General features: G+C 44.7%; 1 protein-coding gene across 1 annotated transcript in view; it reads left to right on the top strand.

The window, feature by feature from the left end:
- Positions 1 to 15,412, top strand: part of PIK3C2A (phosphatidylinositol-4-phosphate 3-kinase catalytic subunit type 2 alpha) — an 852,450-nt gene that overhangs the window by 419,318 nt on the left and 417,720 nt on the right. Inside the window, 3 exon segments of the mRNA XM_069223730.1 lie at positions 11,390 to 11,532; positions 14,050 to 14,238; positions 15,235 to 15,331. Of these exon segments, the coding sequence (XP_069079831.1) occupies positions 11,390 to 11,532; positions 14,050 to 14,238; positions 15,235 to 15,331 (429 nt within the window).

Here is a 15,412-nt window from a genome sequence, read left to right as displayed (position 1 = left end):
TTAGGGGTGCCCACTACAGTGCCCACTTCCTGTGGGAAGGGTCACCTCCCTATCCATGATTGGCTATTTTCCTTCCATCTCAGATGGAGGAAAATTAAATGGAGTGCCCACATCGCAGGCAACACCTTAGGGGTCAGTCAGTCAATCAGTGCTTGTAAGGCGCAGCTACTCACCCGTTAGAGTCTAAAGGCGCTGGGGGGAGTGGATTGTATCGTATACCCGTGAGGTGGTTTAAAAAGCCATGTCTTCAGTTCCTTCGTGAAGCTGAGGAGGGGTGGTGCATCCCAAGTGGGTCCACTCCTCCTACCCTTTGTGCATGGCTCTAGAGGGTGGCACAATCAGTGCTGCTGCCCTCAGGGGCGTACCCATAGCACCCCATGCCCTGGGTACCTAAGTACCTTTTACTATGGATTTATAGTGGTAGCTCAAGGTGTATACAAGTGTGACAATGCATCACAACAGTTTTAGGGAAAGAGCTCTGTCACAGGGAACCTGGTTAGCAGGGGCCCTGGGCTCTACAATTTCTAGGCTACATTTTAGATGAGGCAAAATGTGGAGGCTAACCATGTAACCTCTCTCAGCGCCTGCTACAGGAGTGCGTCTCTGCACAATGGTCACAGGCGGAGGATCACTGGCAACATGTAATGTTGACACAGGCCAGCATCGGCCACTGTCTGCAGTGGTGAAACAACAGCCTATTGCAGGGCAGTCCCTTCATGGACCCCATTCCGCGGGTGAACTTCACAACCAACATCGTACGCCTAGGCTAGGGGAAAACATCTCCAGGACATAACAGTCGAAGGTAGGTGGTCACCTCACCAAAGGGACTTCCACATCATTCGCCTGGAAGTTCTAGGCATCCAGCTAGCACTCATAGCCGCCTTCTTCAAGCACATTTAGGGCTAGTTAGTTCTGGTAAGGACAGACGACATGACTGCCACATACTACTTTCACAAACAGGGCTGAACACACTACCGGCAGCTGTTAGCACTGATTAAGTATATTTGGCATTGGATGATTCATCATCGGATACACCTCTTGATGGAGTACCTTACAGATGTGGACAAGGACCTTCCAGAAATTCTCAGAAGGATGCATCTACAAGTCCACAAGTGGGAGCTCCATTTGCATGTCCTACTCGCATACTTCTGCTATTGCAGTGTCCCTGATATAGACCTCTTCGGCATCCAAGAAAATGTACAATGCCAAAACCTTGTCTCCAGGCTTCCACCCCCTAGTCTAATGGGCAATGCCCTATACTTGAACTGAACAGGGGTCTTTGTCTACGCTTTTCCTCCTCTCCCACTTGGCCATGCTCAGAAAGCTACAGCAAACATCCTGTATCCTCATTCTGGTGGCTCCCATCTAGGCCAGACAGCCTTGGTTTTCAAAACTTAATCTACCCTAGGATTGCATAGATATCCTAAAGGATGTGCACAGGCCCAATATGTGTGCTTGCTGCTTTGCCAAGTCTACATCTCCATGTGCTGCCTTCATTTAGCTGCTATTGCAGCATACATGCTTAATATAGAACACTCCCCTCTATTAAGAATCTTCTGTAGGAAGCTGGCTCTATATATACGATACCAAATGAGGTATAGTGTGTACAGAGTCCATGGGTTCCCCAGAGGCTTAACAGAGGTTAAAGTAGATAATACTAATGCTGTCTTTTGTGGTAGTGTGGTCGAGCAGTTAGTCGTATCAGAGGGTAGTGCAAAGCATTTGTGGTACACACAGTCAAGAAATGAGGCACACACTCAATGACTATCACAAGGCCAATTGTTTTTATATGGCAAAAATATACTTTGTTGCTTTATGACTATAACCAAAGGATCTTAGTTGCAGGTAAGTACAGCTGCAAGTATGTATCAGGCATATGTATCAAATGTAATTTGTTTGAATTTTGTAGGTAAAGCAGTTCAAAAGTAGGTAACACTTTTCAGTTTCAAAAGTTGACAGTGCAATTTTTCATAGGAACCAATAGAGTCCTGGGGAGAAAAGTGTTGGCACAGAAAACAGGTGAGTACACGACTTACGGTTCCAGTCTTCAGGGTTTAGGATGTCCACAGGTCAAAGTTCAAGTTGACCCCAAAGCACCACCAGCAACACTGGGCCGGCTGGGTGGAGAGGTCAGCGTTTGTGGCAGGTTTACAATGGAATCCTATGAGGATTGGTGGGACTTAGTAAAAAAAAGAGATTTCAGGTAAGTACCCGCGGTTTCAGGACACAGGCTTGGGGGTTTAGGTCACAGGGGAGGGGCAGGGGGGATCACAGGTCAGCACCAAACACACACTCTCCACGACACAGGGGCAGCTGGATGCAGGGTGTAAACACAGCATCAGGTGGCCAATGCTTTTCAATGAGGGAACCCCAGAAGAGGGAGGGAGGGAGGGGAAGGGAGAAGGGGGCACGAAGATGCTGCAGGCTGGTTCCAGAAAACCAAAGGCTTAACATCGAGGAGAGGCACCCGCTGGATGTTGCTGGGCCGTCATTCGGATTCTTCAAAGCCAGGGGGCTGCGGATGCAGGGGTACCTTTAGGCATCGGGAATCTTCATCGGATCCAGTTGCGATCAGGGTGGGCTTCCGGATTTAGGCTGCAGGCTTCGTCGTGGTGGCCAGGAGGGGTCATCCCAGGATGGACTTGAGGTCGGAATCGCCCGAGTACCTTCTCTGGACCGGTGGGCCACCTGGACTCTGGGTGTGGGCGTTGGGTGCAGAGTGGACAGGATTTGCAGATCCAGGGCACTTCTAGAGTCCTTTTAGTGATTTCCTATGGACAGGGCCCCTGTCATTGGATGTTCTTGGTCCTCTGCTGGGCAGGCAGTCGTCTGGGGGTTTGTAAAGGTCGCTGGTCCTACAGGATGCGTCGTCTTCTTGGAGCAGGTGTCTTTGAAGCTGCAGACAGGAAGGTAGGGCTGGGGCCAAGTCAGTTGTCGCCAGGAGTCTTCAAGGCTGCAGTAGGCTTAGCATTTCTTCTTCTTTCTTCTTTTGTTTTCTTCTTGAGGTTGGCAGGAATCTGGTGAGTGGGGTTCAGAGGAGCCCCTAAATACTAGATCTAATACTAGATTTAGGGGCATTACGGGGGGCAGAGGGTATGGAGGGAGGGGAGCACAGTTCTAACACTGTTGGTTCCTACCCTCCAAAACAAGTTGGTGGATTCTGCAAGGAGGGGGTCACTTTAGCTCTGGACATCTTAGGGGTGGTCCTAGTTGCAGGGGTCTCTCCTCCCTGTTTTGCCTAATTTTCCTGCCAGACCTGCGCCAAAAGTGGGTCTTGATCCTGGGGGCGGGCATCTCCACTAGCTGGAGTACCCTGGGGCACTGTAACAGGAGGCCTGAGCCTTTAAAGGCTCACCACCAAGTGTTAACAGTTGCTGCAGGGGGTAGGTGTGAAGTACCTCCACCCAGAGTATTCTTTGTTTCTGACCCCTGAGAGCACAAAGGCGCTCACCCCATGAAGTCAGAAACTTGTCTGTTAGTGGCAGGCTGGCACAGACTGGTCAGCCCTGCACTAAAGGGTTGGGTAAAATATAGGAGCGTTTTCTAAGATTCCCTCTTGGTGCATTTTACAATAAATCCAACACTGGCATCAGTGAGGGTTTATTGTGCTGAGAAGTTTGATACCAAGCTTCCCAGCATTAGTGAAGCCATCATGGAGCTGTGGAGTTGGTAATGACAAACTCCCAGCCCAAGTACTCCATATGGCCACACTGCACATACAATGTCTAAGAATGGACTTCAACACTGTAGGGGCATATTGTTCATGCAGCTATGCCCTCACCTGTGGTATAGTGCACACTGCCTTAAGGCTGTAAAGCCTATTAGAGACATGACTTACCTATCCCTGAGAGGGATGCCTTGTCGACTTAACCTTTTTCTTCTCACCAATACACACAATCTGCAATGTCAGTGAGCATATGTTTGGTGAGGGGCCCTTTAGGGTGGCACAATACATGCTGCAGCCCTTAGGGACCCTTCCTGGCCACAGAGCCCTTGGCACCATTAGTACCTTTTACATGGGACTTAGCTGTGTGCCAGGGGTGTGCCAGTTGTGGAAACAATGGTACCGTTTCAGGAAAGAACACTGGTGCTGGGGCCTAGTTAGCAGGATCCCAGCACACTCTGTCGAGTCGGCATCAATATCAGGCAAAAAGTGTGTGTGTGGGGGGGGGTTACCATGCCAAAAGGGGCACTTTCCTACATCTTTGTCATTGAGACTTTCATAGAAGGCCTTGAGAGGGTCATTCCACCAATGCTCCTGTCTGCTCCAGGCTGAAACTGTAATGACTTATGGACCCTACTTTTAACCCAAGGCGTTCATGCCCACTATAATTCTTTCATGGAAGATCACCTTCCTGGTAGCTATTAAACTGAGGTGTATTAGCGAACTACAGGCCCTCACACTGAAGAAGCCTTTGTGACAGGACAATGACAGACCCATCCTCAGAATTAATCACACATTTCTACCCACCCAGACTATAGAACTCCCTGTGGTCTATCCCCAGCCATACTCTATAGTCGAAAGGGCATTCATAACCACGCGGATCATTAAGTGCATCCAAACCTGCTACCTAAAGTCCTAGAGAACCTCGCCTGCCTCTCCGAGGTAAAATTCTACCCTTAAAGGAGTTTTCTATGGCTTTCCTCTGGAATATTCCTATAAACAACATTTGCAAAGCAATTGTCTGGTGAACCCCACATAGCTTCACCAAACTATGTTGTGTGGATGTCCTAGCATGCCAACATGCTCTGGTTGGCTCAACTGCCTTAGGGACTCTACTTCAAATGTCTGCACTGTTCACTGACTGACCATCGCTTGGGGGAGTACTACTACACAGTCTGTGCAGAGCATGTGTATCTACAGTCACCCATACTGCAAATAATAGATGTTGCTTACCTTGTAAGCATGTGTTTGCAGCGTGTAGTGCTGTAGATTTAATGCGCCCACCACTTTCCCCAGGGGGCCAGTTGTTGTTTGACATAATTTTTGTTTTTCCTGTTCATTCTTAGTCCTTTCTACTCAAGTTCATACATTGTCCTACTCACTGCTCCATGCTTACTCTTACTCGTTGTGTGAAAAACAGTCTAACAATAGAACAGGTGCCATGCTACATTCATCCACCTCAGCTCCTTTCTGGAAAGTTTCACGGTGAACTGTCAAGCAAGGGTCGAGGGGGAAAAAAAAGTGTTTTCCCAAAATCCAAAATCCCCATGCATTTTTCATAGACTTCTTTAAGATGGGCAACAGCAAAAAATGCTCAATGGAATGATACCAAATTTCACAGAAAGCTAGATCTTGGTCCGCAGATTGTGCATTTTGTGTTTTGGTGTAAATCTGTTTAAGAATTTTTGATACATTAAGGTTAAAAAGTAATTGTATGTCTAGACATTTGGGTCCGCAAGAGTTTTGAGAGACTCTTGCAGTAGTGGCAATTTAAAAATGTAGCATTCTGATTGGCCCAGGGAGCTTTTTTTTTACCCTTGGGCCATCTTGCTCACTCTCCCTCTCAGTGGCTGCTAGCAACATAAGAAAAATGTATCTGCAGCCATTACAGGACTCGAGGATTTAGTCGCCTGTTGTGAAATGAAAATAACAAAAATAGTATAGGGTAGGGATACCCTGACCCCTAGGCCCCATGGTGGTACCCCGGAGGGACCCCTCCGGTCCAGAACTTGCCACAATACAGCAAGACTTGCGGGATTGAAAAAAAAAAAAGAAAAAAAAAGAAAATGACAGCCAGGACACTTCTATCATTATAAGCTCCGGGTAGCCCACCCCAAGGCTCTATTCATTAAGGCTGCGTGGTTCCCTGATTGTCCAGCGGCCCAGAGAAGCTTTGAAAATGCTCCCGCCCACTGGGAGCAGACTTTTGATCTGTTTCCCTGCTAGGCACTGAAGCAGGCAGGGAAACAGACCAAAATGTTACTCCCGCCTGGAGTGAGCAGCATTAGGAGCTGCTTCCTGCGGGCGGGAGCACTTTGGGATCCTGCTGCATGTGGAAAGCCCACTGAGGCCACGGGGCCCTTGATGCTCTCCCTGCTGCCCCATATGAGAGTATGGTGAATGCCCTGGGTGGGCACCTGGGTACCCACCTTAAGGACCGAGGGGCCCTGGATATTGGGGGGGTCTCTTGGCCGAAATTAGCTTGGGGAAGGTTGCTATATGCCTAAAGCCCACCCCCCATCTCCCTTTATTTAAATAAGTGGCCCGGGGGGATTGGGTCCCAGGACCGATAACTTGCGGAGGGACATGGCCCCCTCCCCTTTATTTTTTAGAAATGGCGCTGGGGATAGGACCTCCAGGGCCTAACAACACTTTGGTTGGGGCACGCGGCTCCCTTCTCCTTTTATTAACATATATGTACGGCCCTGGTGGATGAGTTTCCCAGGGCCCAATGAGGCTCGGGGGGAGGGGTCCTCCCTTATTTAAAAAAAGAAAAAAACAAATTGATAAAAAGTCCTGGGGATGGGTTCCCAAGGGTCCGGCCAATTGGCCATCCCCCTGCCACGTACTGCCAAAGGCCATGTGCAGTGTGGTGTTAGCTGCTTTTGAGGCCAGGCCTTAAGGCAGCAATTCACCATGTAGGGCTGAAACATTTCCTCTATGGAGAGTTTTTATTGTGTACCAAACTATTTGCAGATAGTTAGTCTTATGAGAAATACACCACAGAGTATTAAAAAGTATCTTATAAGAACAGTGTACACTCTATGCAAAACATGTTCAATGACTGATTATTCTTGTAAAATAACCAAGTTCTGAAGGTGCTAAAGATCATACTGACTGTACTATTCACTTAAAAAAACAAAGATTAAAGTAACGCTTTAGTAAGGTGAGTTGGTCATTGATAACATTACCATTCTGACCTAAAAAAAAAGCACAGAACTTCACCAGTTACAGTTAGCAAAGCTAACTATAACTTGTGCCCCTGCCATACACTGCTCATCACCTCACATTTGACATATGTGGTGACATCAGTGATGACGTAAATTATGACATCAGTGATGACATCATGCAATGAGTGTGGTAGTTTGTTTTATAGTTTACATAGTGGAGAGTAACTACCATATTACTTCTATCTCATTTTGTATAGCCTGTGTCCAGCTAATCAGTGTGTATACAAAACGCATGTGCTCCTAATGCACCATAGGGGTGTAGAAGTATTGAACCCATTGTAAATCTTTTTATTGAAGTTACTCTGTGTGCAAGTGACAGTTGACTGCTTCTGTTCCTCATGTTTCTTGGTACTGCAGAAAAGGTTTCCAGCAGGGCAAAGATTCCATACTAAGTTCTGTCAACAGCCATAAGTCATTAGACAGAGGGTGTCATTACAACCCTGGCGGACGGTGTTAAAGCGGCGGTAAGACCACCAACAGGCTAGCGGTCTTTTTTTGAGTATTATGACCATGGCGGTTACCGCCATAGTCATCCGCCGCTTCTCCGTTCCGCCCGCCAGGGCGGAGATGACCGCTGGGCTGGAGACCTGGGTCTCCAGCCCGACGGCCGTCACAATACTGCTGCCGCTTTTTTGACCCAGCTTACCGCCGTGGATTTCCAGCGGTAGGAACTGCCATGAAATCCATGGCGGTAAGCACTATCAGTGCCAGGGAATTCATTCCCTGGCACTGATAGGGGTCCCCCCCACCCCGACTCCCTCCCCTACACCCCCCACCACTCATGCCACCCCCCAAAGGTGGCAGGGCCCCCCACCCCGACTCAGACATTACCTTACACATATACATCCGACAGGCACCACCAACACACATACACGCGCACACACACCGACATACATGCCAACATCCACACACACAGTCAGACACGTACACACACATTCACGCACACATCCACACAGACATACCTACAGACATACACGCACTCATTCCCAAAACACGCAACACCCCCGCAAGCATACACGCACTCACACACGCCCCTACATACACAGACGCACACCCCCATGCACCCACACAACACCCCCCCGCCCCCCTCCCCTAACGGACGATGGACTTACCTGTTCCGTCGATCTGCCGGGAGGGGACGGAGCCATGGGGGCAGCTCCGCCTACACCACACCGCCAACAGATCACCGCCGCGCAGAATCACAGAATGTGATTAGCTGGGTGGTGTTCTGTTGGCGTGGCGGTGGAGCAACCTCCACTTCCCCCCCGCCCGCAAGTATGGCTGTTGGCAGCTCTCCGTCGGAAAAACGACGGAGGGCAGCCAACGGTCATAATACGCCGAGCGGCAAACCGCCACTACTGGCGGTCTTCCGCACGGCGGTCTTCTTAAAAGACCCCCGAGGTTGTAATGACCCACAGAATCTCTTAAGCATGGCAATTTCTATAATTTCTCCGACAATTCTTATAATTATTTTTATAAGAATAGCTGCTGAATTCCTATTGGTTTTGTGTGGGTAAAACATGCACATAACTATAAAGCCCACGCAACCCTGTTTTTGTTTTCCTTGAATTTCTATGCTGGGTTTAATATAAAGTAATATATAAATAGCAATCATTAATACACACACCTATTATTATGAGGACCAGCCATTGACTGTAATGAAGTGTGTAATTACTATTCTAACTCCACACACACTTTGATAGAAAGGGAAAATTATAAAGTGGACAGAGGCAAATCTACCTGCTCTTTTATTTTTTTGATACACTTCCTTGAAAGTACCTAAACGCGCTACAGGGACCGTTCCTCACAATGGGTCGGTCCTCACAAAAATAATGTTTGTCTGGTTCTGACAAGGTTAATCCACGCTATGAGGACTGATCCGGTCCTGCAGTGCAGGTTATGCATGCCCGCAAACACGCACTCGCTCACATCCACTCACTCGCCAGAAATGTAGATCTTTAACCAGAAAGCATGCTTTTTGTGATTTGGTATAAATCCATTCAGTGGTTTTTGATAAATGCAGTTTCAAAATGTATATCTATGTAGAAAGTCGGGTTTGCGGAACATCTTCAAATAACAGAGCAATCTGATGGGCAAGGTTTTTTTTTTTTCCTCCATCAGGTGTCTTGCTCCCATGGCAGCGAGAGACTCTTACAAGTCTCATGGGAGCTTGCGATGCGATTGGTGGCCTACAGCATAAGGTGAAATGTTGCAGCCACCATTTCAGGACACTGCGACTCAGTCTTTTCCCAAGCATGCCTCCCATATCCCTTTCTTTCATTGATGGTATGCCCAAAGTGGTCAAGGGTATGTCGGGACTTGGGTTCTTTGCTCACTGTGCAATAGGATCCGAGCTTTAGCTGATTGACTAGACCTAGCAAGACTGAAACCGGTCTTGGGTTGCTTGTTTTCCCTTGGGGTGGATGGTCTTCATGTCCTGAAAAATAAATTCTGCTCCTTCTAGATCTCTGTTTTCCTGATGGTTAGCCACCAAATGTTACAATTCCTTAGCTTGTACATATAATTGGTTTTTTTCTGACTGTCAATATTGAGTGGCTTTTGCATGGTCTGAACACTTTCTGCTTCTTACTGCTAGGAAGGGTCTGGAGACGTTTTCTTTCGCATGAAACTTAGCATTTCTAACACCAGCCAATCCAATTTTTGTCTTCCAGTAGCAACACCACAATATCAGGTTGCGCACATATTTCAAGAACATGTGAAGGTTTAGAGTCTGATTACAATCTTAGTGAAGAGGGTTACTCTGTCACAAACATTAAGATATCCTGGCTGCCAAATTACAATTATATCCTATAGAACTTGTAATATGGTGGATGAAATATCTCTCATGGATTTTAAGGAGTATTCCAACCGCCAAGATCATAATCAGGCCCTTAGTTTGGAACTGTTAAAAAGCAGATTGTGAAAAGAATTAATATATAATAAGGTATTATTTCAATTAATGACAAGTTGATATTTATTTACCTTTTTTTTCCAGTTGTTGCTAGTGTGTATATAAAATACCGATATGTGTTTTTTATTAATGTTGTTAAAGCGCAGGAGAATAGAGGTGAGTGTTTAAAAATGATACGTCTGTGATTAAATAAGGAGTTAATACTAATTGAACTTTAAATTGGTCCTTTCTTATGATTTAGCTGCTGATAGTGCCTCAAAGTTCATTCCTTGTGAAGATGGAGCATTAGTAATTTTTAAGCTAATCACTAGATCCTTTTCACATTTTAAAGATTGTTGATTTGTTGGAAAAATTTTAGTGTTGTAAAATCATAGGAACATCCAAGGAAGCATTTTTTTCATAGACCGTGCGGATTTAAAACAAAATGCAGAAGGGTTTTTAAATAATTCCTATTTAGATTAAATCAGTGTAACCAACTAGTTTGTAGCTTCCTCATTGAGTCCAAGAGCTAAAAAAATCTTTTAAATGTAAGGGAAATGTATCTACCTCAAGACAGTTGGGAAGAACATTTTTTTCTGGAGACTTTACTATTTTGGTCAGAATAAGGTAGGTTTAAATATAGAACTGTGACCTTGTGAAATCCAGCCTAGTTTGTGGCTATTATGGTCCAAAAATAAGATTACTATGTGTGTGTACTTAAAAATCTACTAATGACGTGGTTGGGAAAATGAGTGCTCTGAAAAAGTAGGTGAATGTATAAAATATTTTGAAACATTCTGGGCCTCATTATGAGTTCAGCGGACAGTTTTGCCCGTTCGCCGGACTTTCGACGGGGAAGTTGCTGCCATTGTGGCTACCTCCCCGACAGACCCATTAACAGTTTCCCTCTAACCCTGAGTTTCCGCCTGCTGACCTAACAGGAAATGGCCTACAGCATGGTCTCTGGCTTGTAATCGAGCTGGCAGCAATGCTGTAGGTTGCAGCGTGCACCAGCACCCTCCAGACAGTGAACTTTGCAGTGGTGCTTGCCAGGGGGACCGCGGCACTGCCCATGCCAAGTGCAGGGGCCCCTTGCACCGATTCTCCATCATCCTTTTCATGACGGTACTACCGCCATGAATTCACTGGCGGAGAACGTATTTGTAATCCCCAGGGCTGTGCTGCTTTCACCGCTGCCCTGGCGATTAGGACTGCCACAACCGCCAGCCCACGGGATCTCCACTTCTGCGGTGCTGGCGGTCCTACCGCAGCATGACCGCCGTCATGAGACCGGCAGGTTCGTGAAGAGGCCCTCTGTGTTGTGTGCAGCCCTCACCTTAAACGGGACGAGTGTCCCACTCATGTAAGCTGTATGGTTTAGAATCTTACCCCTGCTGAATAGATGATCATAAACAAGGTCAAATCATGCATGTTAGCCCATGTACAGGAATAATTTTCTCACACACATACATTTAGGATAAATATATTAAAAATCAGGGTAAGTATAAATAAAATTACAGCAGTGAGTCACTTGTTCTGAAACAAAGATTTGCAGAAATCAAATTCCAAACATTTGTCTTTTTTAACTGTTTTCTTTATTATAAGGTTGATTTCCCATCATCAGAATTTGACATTGAATACAAAGCACCAGAGCCTGCTAATATCTCAGTGCAACATGATCTGGAAAAACTGGATAAAAATCTGAAGTTGCGACTTCTAACTATTCTTTCCAAAGACTCCATGTTTGGGTATGTGCTACTTGTGATATATGTTTTATACCAGTGCTGTATTGGAGAACATTTGCAAATTGCTAAAAATGGTCTAAAACAGTCCACAAAGCTTTACCTAATGTTGTATAAAAGGAGGGAAATGGAAAAGTTAAGTACAACAGTAAGATGTAGCAAGTAGTTAGTCAAGCGTACTTAAAACCTTTCCTAACCGTATGATGTTAATGGAGCCTAAACATTAAGGTTGGCTAGGCTATAATTTAACCCCTCAGCTCAGTTACAGCAGGCTATAAGACTATTAGAACATTCCACCCCTAGAGAGCAGAATGTTCTAATTAATAAAACAAAGGCCTCATGGAGCCTGAGTGGACTGAAATCCCTTCGGGCTTCGTGAGTCCTTTGTTCACAGCAACATCTGTGAACACAAACATTGAAATGTTGGAGCTCCGGGCTTTTACCAGCCATTAGAAGCCCAGAGAATTCCATTATCTTCAATGGAGCTCCCGAGGTTCCAGTGTTATAATTGAAGGTAAGGCGTTTGCATTTTCTTTTTTTTTTTGCAACTATCAGATTCCCAAAAGTAGACACCAAACTCCCATATTATGTGGGAACTGAAATGATTGGCTGTACTTAATAAGAATGGCAGTTAAAACTTATGTGGTGGTCTTGTTATCCACTGTTTTTTTTTTTTTTTTTTTTTTGCTTTAGAGTTGCATGCAAACCGTTTCTAAATGACTAACTTCCACACCACGTCCTGGGTGACTTTCTTTGGCAAAACACTGCTTCAGCTGGAAAGGAAGCCAAACATGTTACTTGTGGAAGTATAAAATAGCTAGTTCATGTATTTGTACATTCATCCTAAATGTTTAGCTCAACATTTGACATTGGGAGCATCAGCTGTGCCCAGAATTTTAGGCTTAATGTCAGTAGCTGTAGAATTCTTTGCTGCTCTTTCACCACAGCTGGCCTAGAAATATACACACCATCCGTGCCCCATTAACATTATGGCAAGTTTTCACCAAAAATCCATTGAGCAATCAAGGCGTTTGTTATGAGTGCTAAAGGGAACTGTAAAATTGATTCACCACCTGAAGCTCTACTTATGTCTTACCTGTTGTTACATACAAAAATAGAGGGGATTTAGGAGGGATTATGGTCCAGTGTATATCCTCCCAGTGGAAATGTCAAGAAATATGTAATACACTGTTCCAACCAAGAAAGAAAGAGCTGGGGGTCGCGTAACTAGTTAGCATGGAGGAGTCTCGTTCGTTATCGGAATCACCCGCATCATTGCAGGACAGTTCCCTTCACTGTTTTTCCTCTTATCTTTGCAACTGGCACCACTTTGTTCACATGGGAACCTCCAAATCCCAAAATATTCCTATCACTTGAAAAGACCCCAAAGCTCTATATATTCCTTCATCTTCAACCTCTACACTGAGTCCTTTGCGGCTGTATTCACAGGTAACAGCATCAAAATTTACCATCTTTCTGATGATAAATAATTCAACCTAAAAGTTTCCTTTGTTCCAGACATCCAGTGCCTCAGCCTCTGCCTGCACACCATCCATACCTGAATGCTCTGCACCTACCAGAAGTTCAACCCAACCAAAACTGGATTCCTGTTATTTGCAATGAGCAAGAATCCATACTAACATGACTCAATGACTTGAATCATGATGGCTTCGAACCTCAATTCACTTTAAATTCACCATGGATTCAAACCTCAATCTGAAGGAACACAATGACAAAAACAGACTGCCTAGTGTCAGCTCTATCTTCTAAAGAAAAATAAACAGTTTCTTCCAGAAATCAACTTCAAAAAAGCTGTACAAACCCTGGTACTCTTGTTCCTAGATGGTGACAATGTTCTGCTACATAGCCTCCCAGACTCCAAACTGGCCCCACATAAGGTCATTATATACACCGCAGCACGTCTCATTCAGGCTCTGAAGAAATATGGCCACCTGACCCCCACCTCCAGATGGTACTCTATTGGCTCCCCTGCCAACCCACACCATCTGCATTATTTACAAAACCATCACAACCAATACTGTGCTTACCTTAAAGACAAGATCACCATCTCTGGCGGGTCTCAGCACACCCCAACCAGAATACCGTTAAACTGCAGACTAAGAAATGTAAAAAAAAAAAAAAAATACAGGGGACTTTTTCAATCCGTGCACTCAGGATCAAGAACAGCATCCCCATACCTGTCAGCACCGCTCCGACTCCTCCAGTTTAGGAAAGAGTTGAAGAGGAATATCTTTAAAAAATACTACAAGGCATTGCATTAACAGTACATGAATCACCTTCTCTTCCTGTCACTTGCTGACGTTATGCTTGTTTGTGACCCTATGCAGTGTTCTGCTACCTTTTGGGGAGGTTGGTGCTACACAAATACCACATATATACAGCAGTTTATTCAGTTCAGATTCTCCTATCCGGCTCGTTTTAAGATTCCTTATTCCTGTTTTGTTTATTTTGTATTCTCTGCCTGATATTATAATAACAGCAGATTACTCACTTTCTCTGCAGACTTTGTAAGGAGGAGAAGGAGTTTTTGTGGGATATGCGCTATTACTGCCATGAACATAAAAACAGTTTACCAAAAGTATTAACTAGTGTGCCTAGCTGGAATGGAGCTAACCTATCTGAAGTGTATGCGCTCATATATCAGTGGCCTCCTTTGGCACCTGTAGATGCAATGGAGTTGCTTGATTCGAGGTAAGTCAAAATGCACAAGTTGTGGTCTTGAGCTTGATACAAAAATATTGTGGTAACTGAAAAGTATTGCAGATTATATTTTATTTAAAACATTTCCTATCCTGTTTTCTTGGAACACAAGCTTTCTAACAGCTATCGTTTGTTTCTCCAGCTTTTAGTAAACAGCACGCTCAAATGTTGGATCATTCCTCATCTCTTATTGGTTATGCCATCAAAGAGAAATTACTGTCACCAGAGAGTGGGGGGGGCAGCCAAATATATACACTTTTTCATGAATGCCTTTTAGATGCATTTATTTCTTTAAAAATGTGGATAGCATAACACAATGTAATGATGGCTTCAGAGCATTGGCAAATTGACTGCACAAAATCATCTGCACCAAAGGGTGAAGAGGACAGATGGAGGGAACCAATGCAAATTAACATTAAAAGTGGATCTTCAGAAAAGCTATTACAAGATATCACTTGCATTGATTGAATTTGGAGTTATATCAGATTTCAGAGATAAGAGGGTGTGATTCATCAAGATTTCCAAAAGTTTTCTCTCGTGCACCAACCACTTGGTTTGTGGTGGAGTGGCATGGTCAGGCCAGAATAATTTAATACATTGATAACATTTGACTCATTGTCTGATGCTGAACATTGTAAATCCTATCTTTCCTGAGCTACAGAGTTATTGTACTTCTGTTAAAATGAACCCGTCCCCTTTTTCAGTTTGTTAATTAACACCTTGTGTAACCCCATTCCCACTATACTCTCGAATTATTTTACAGACTTGAACTTATTTATTTGCTTATTGAGTCAGTTATGACTACACATGGACATTATCCGAGTGTTAACTTCCAAAAATGTGGAACCTCCACCATACCATACAATACATTCAGCTACTGCCATATAATGACAACTGATGTATAAGTAGTAGTAAAAAAAAAATGTTTTCGGCAACAGGTTATTCAGGTTTCTTTTCAACTTAGCAAGTGATCTGAATTCTTTGCAGGTTTGCAAATCAGGAAGTTCGTACCACAGCAGTAAACTGGATTGAAGCCATGCTAAACGATGACGAGTTAGCAGATTTCCTTCCACAATTTGTGCAGGTTAGGATTGTTATACTTCTATATTTTTAAAAACTATTTTTAGAGCTTAAATCTGTTAATACTTCATTTGCCTCAGCATAA

The sequence above is a fragment of the Pleurodeles waltl genome, chromosome 3_1, assembly GCF_031143425.1.
Source record: "Pleurodeles waltl isolate 20211129_DDA chromosome 3_1, aPleWal1.hap1.20221129, whole genome shotgun sequence".
NCBI lineage: Eukaryota > Metazoa > Chordata > Amphibia > Caudata > Salamandridae > Pleurodeles > Pleurodeles waltl.
This window is presented reverse-complemented; position numbering and strand designations above follow the sequence as displayed.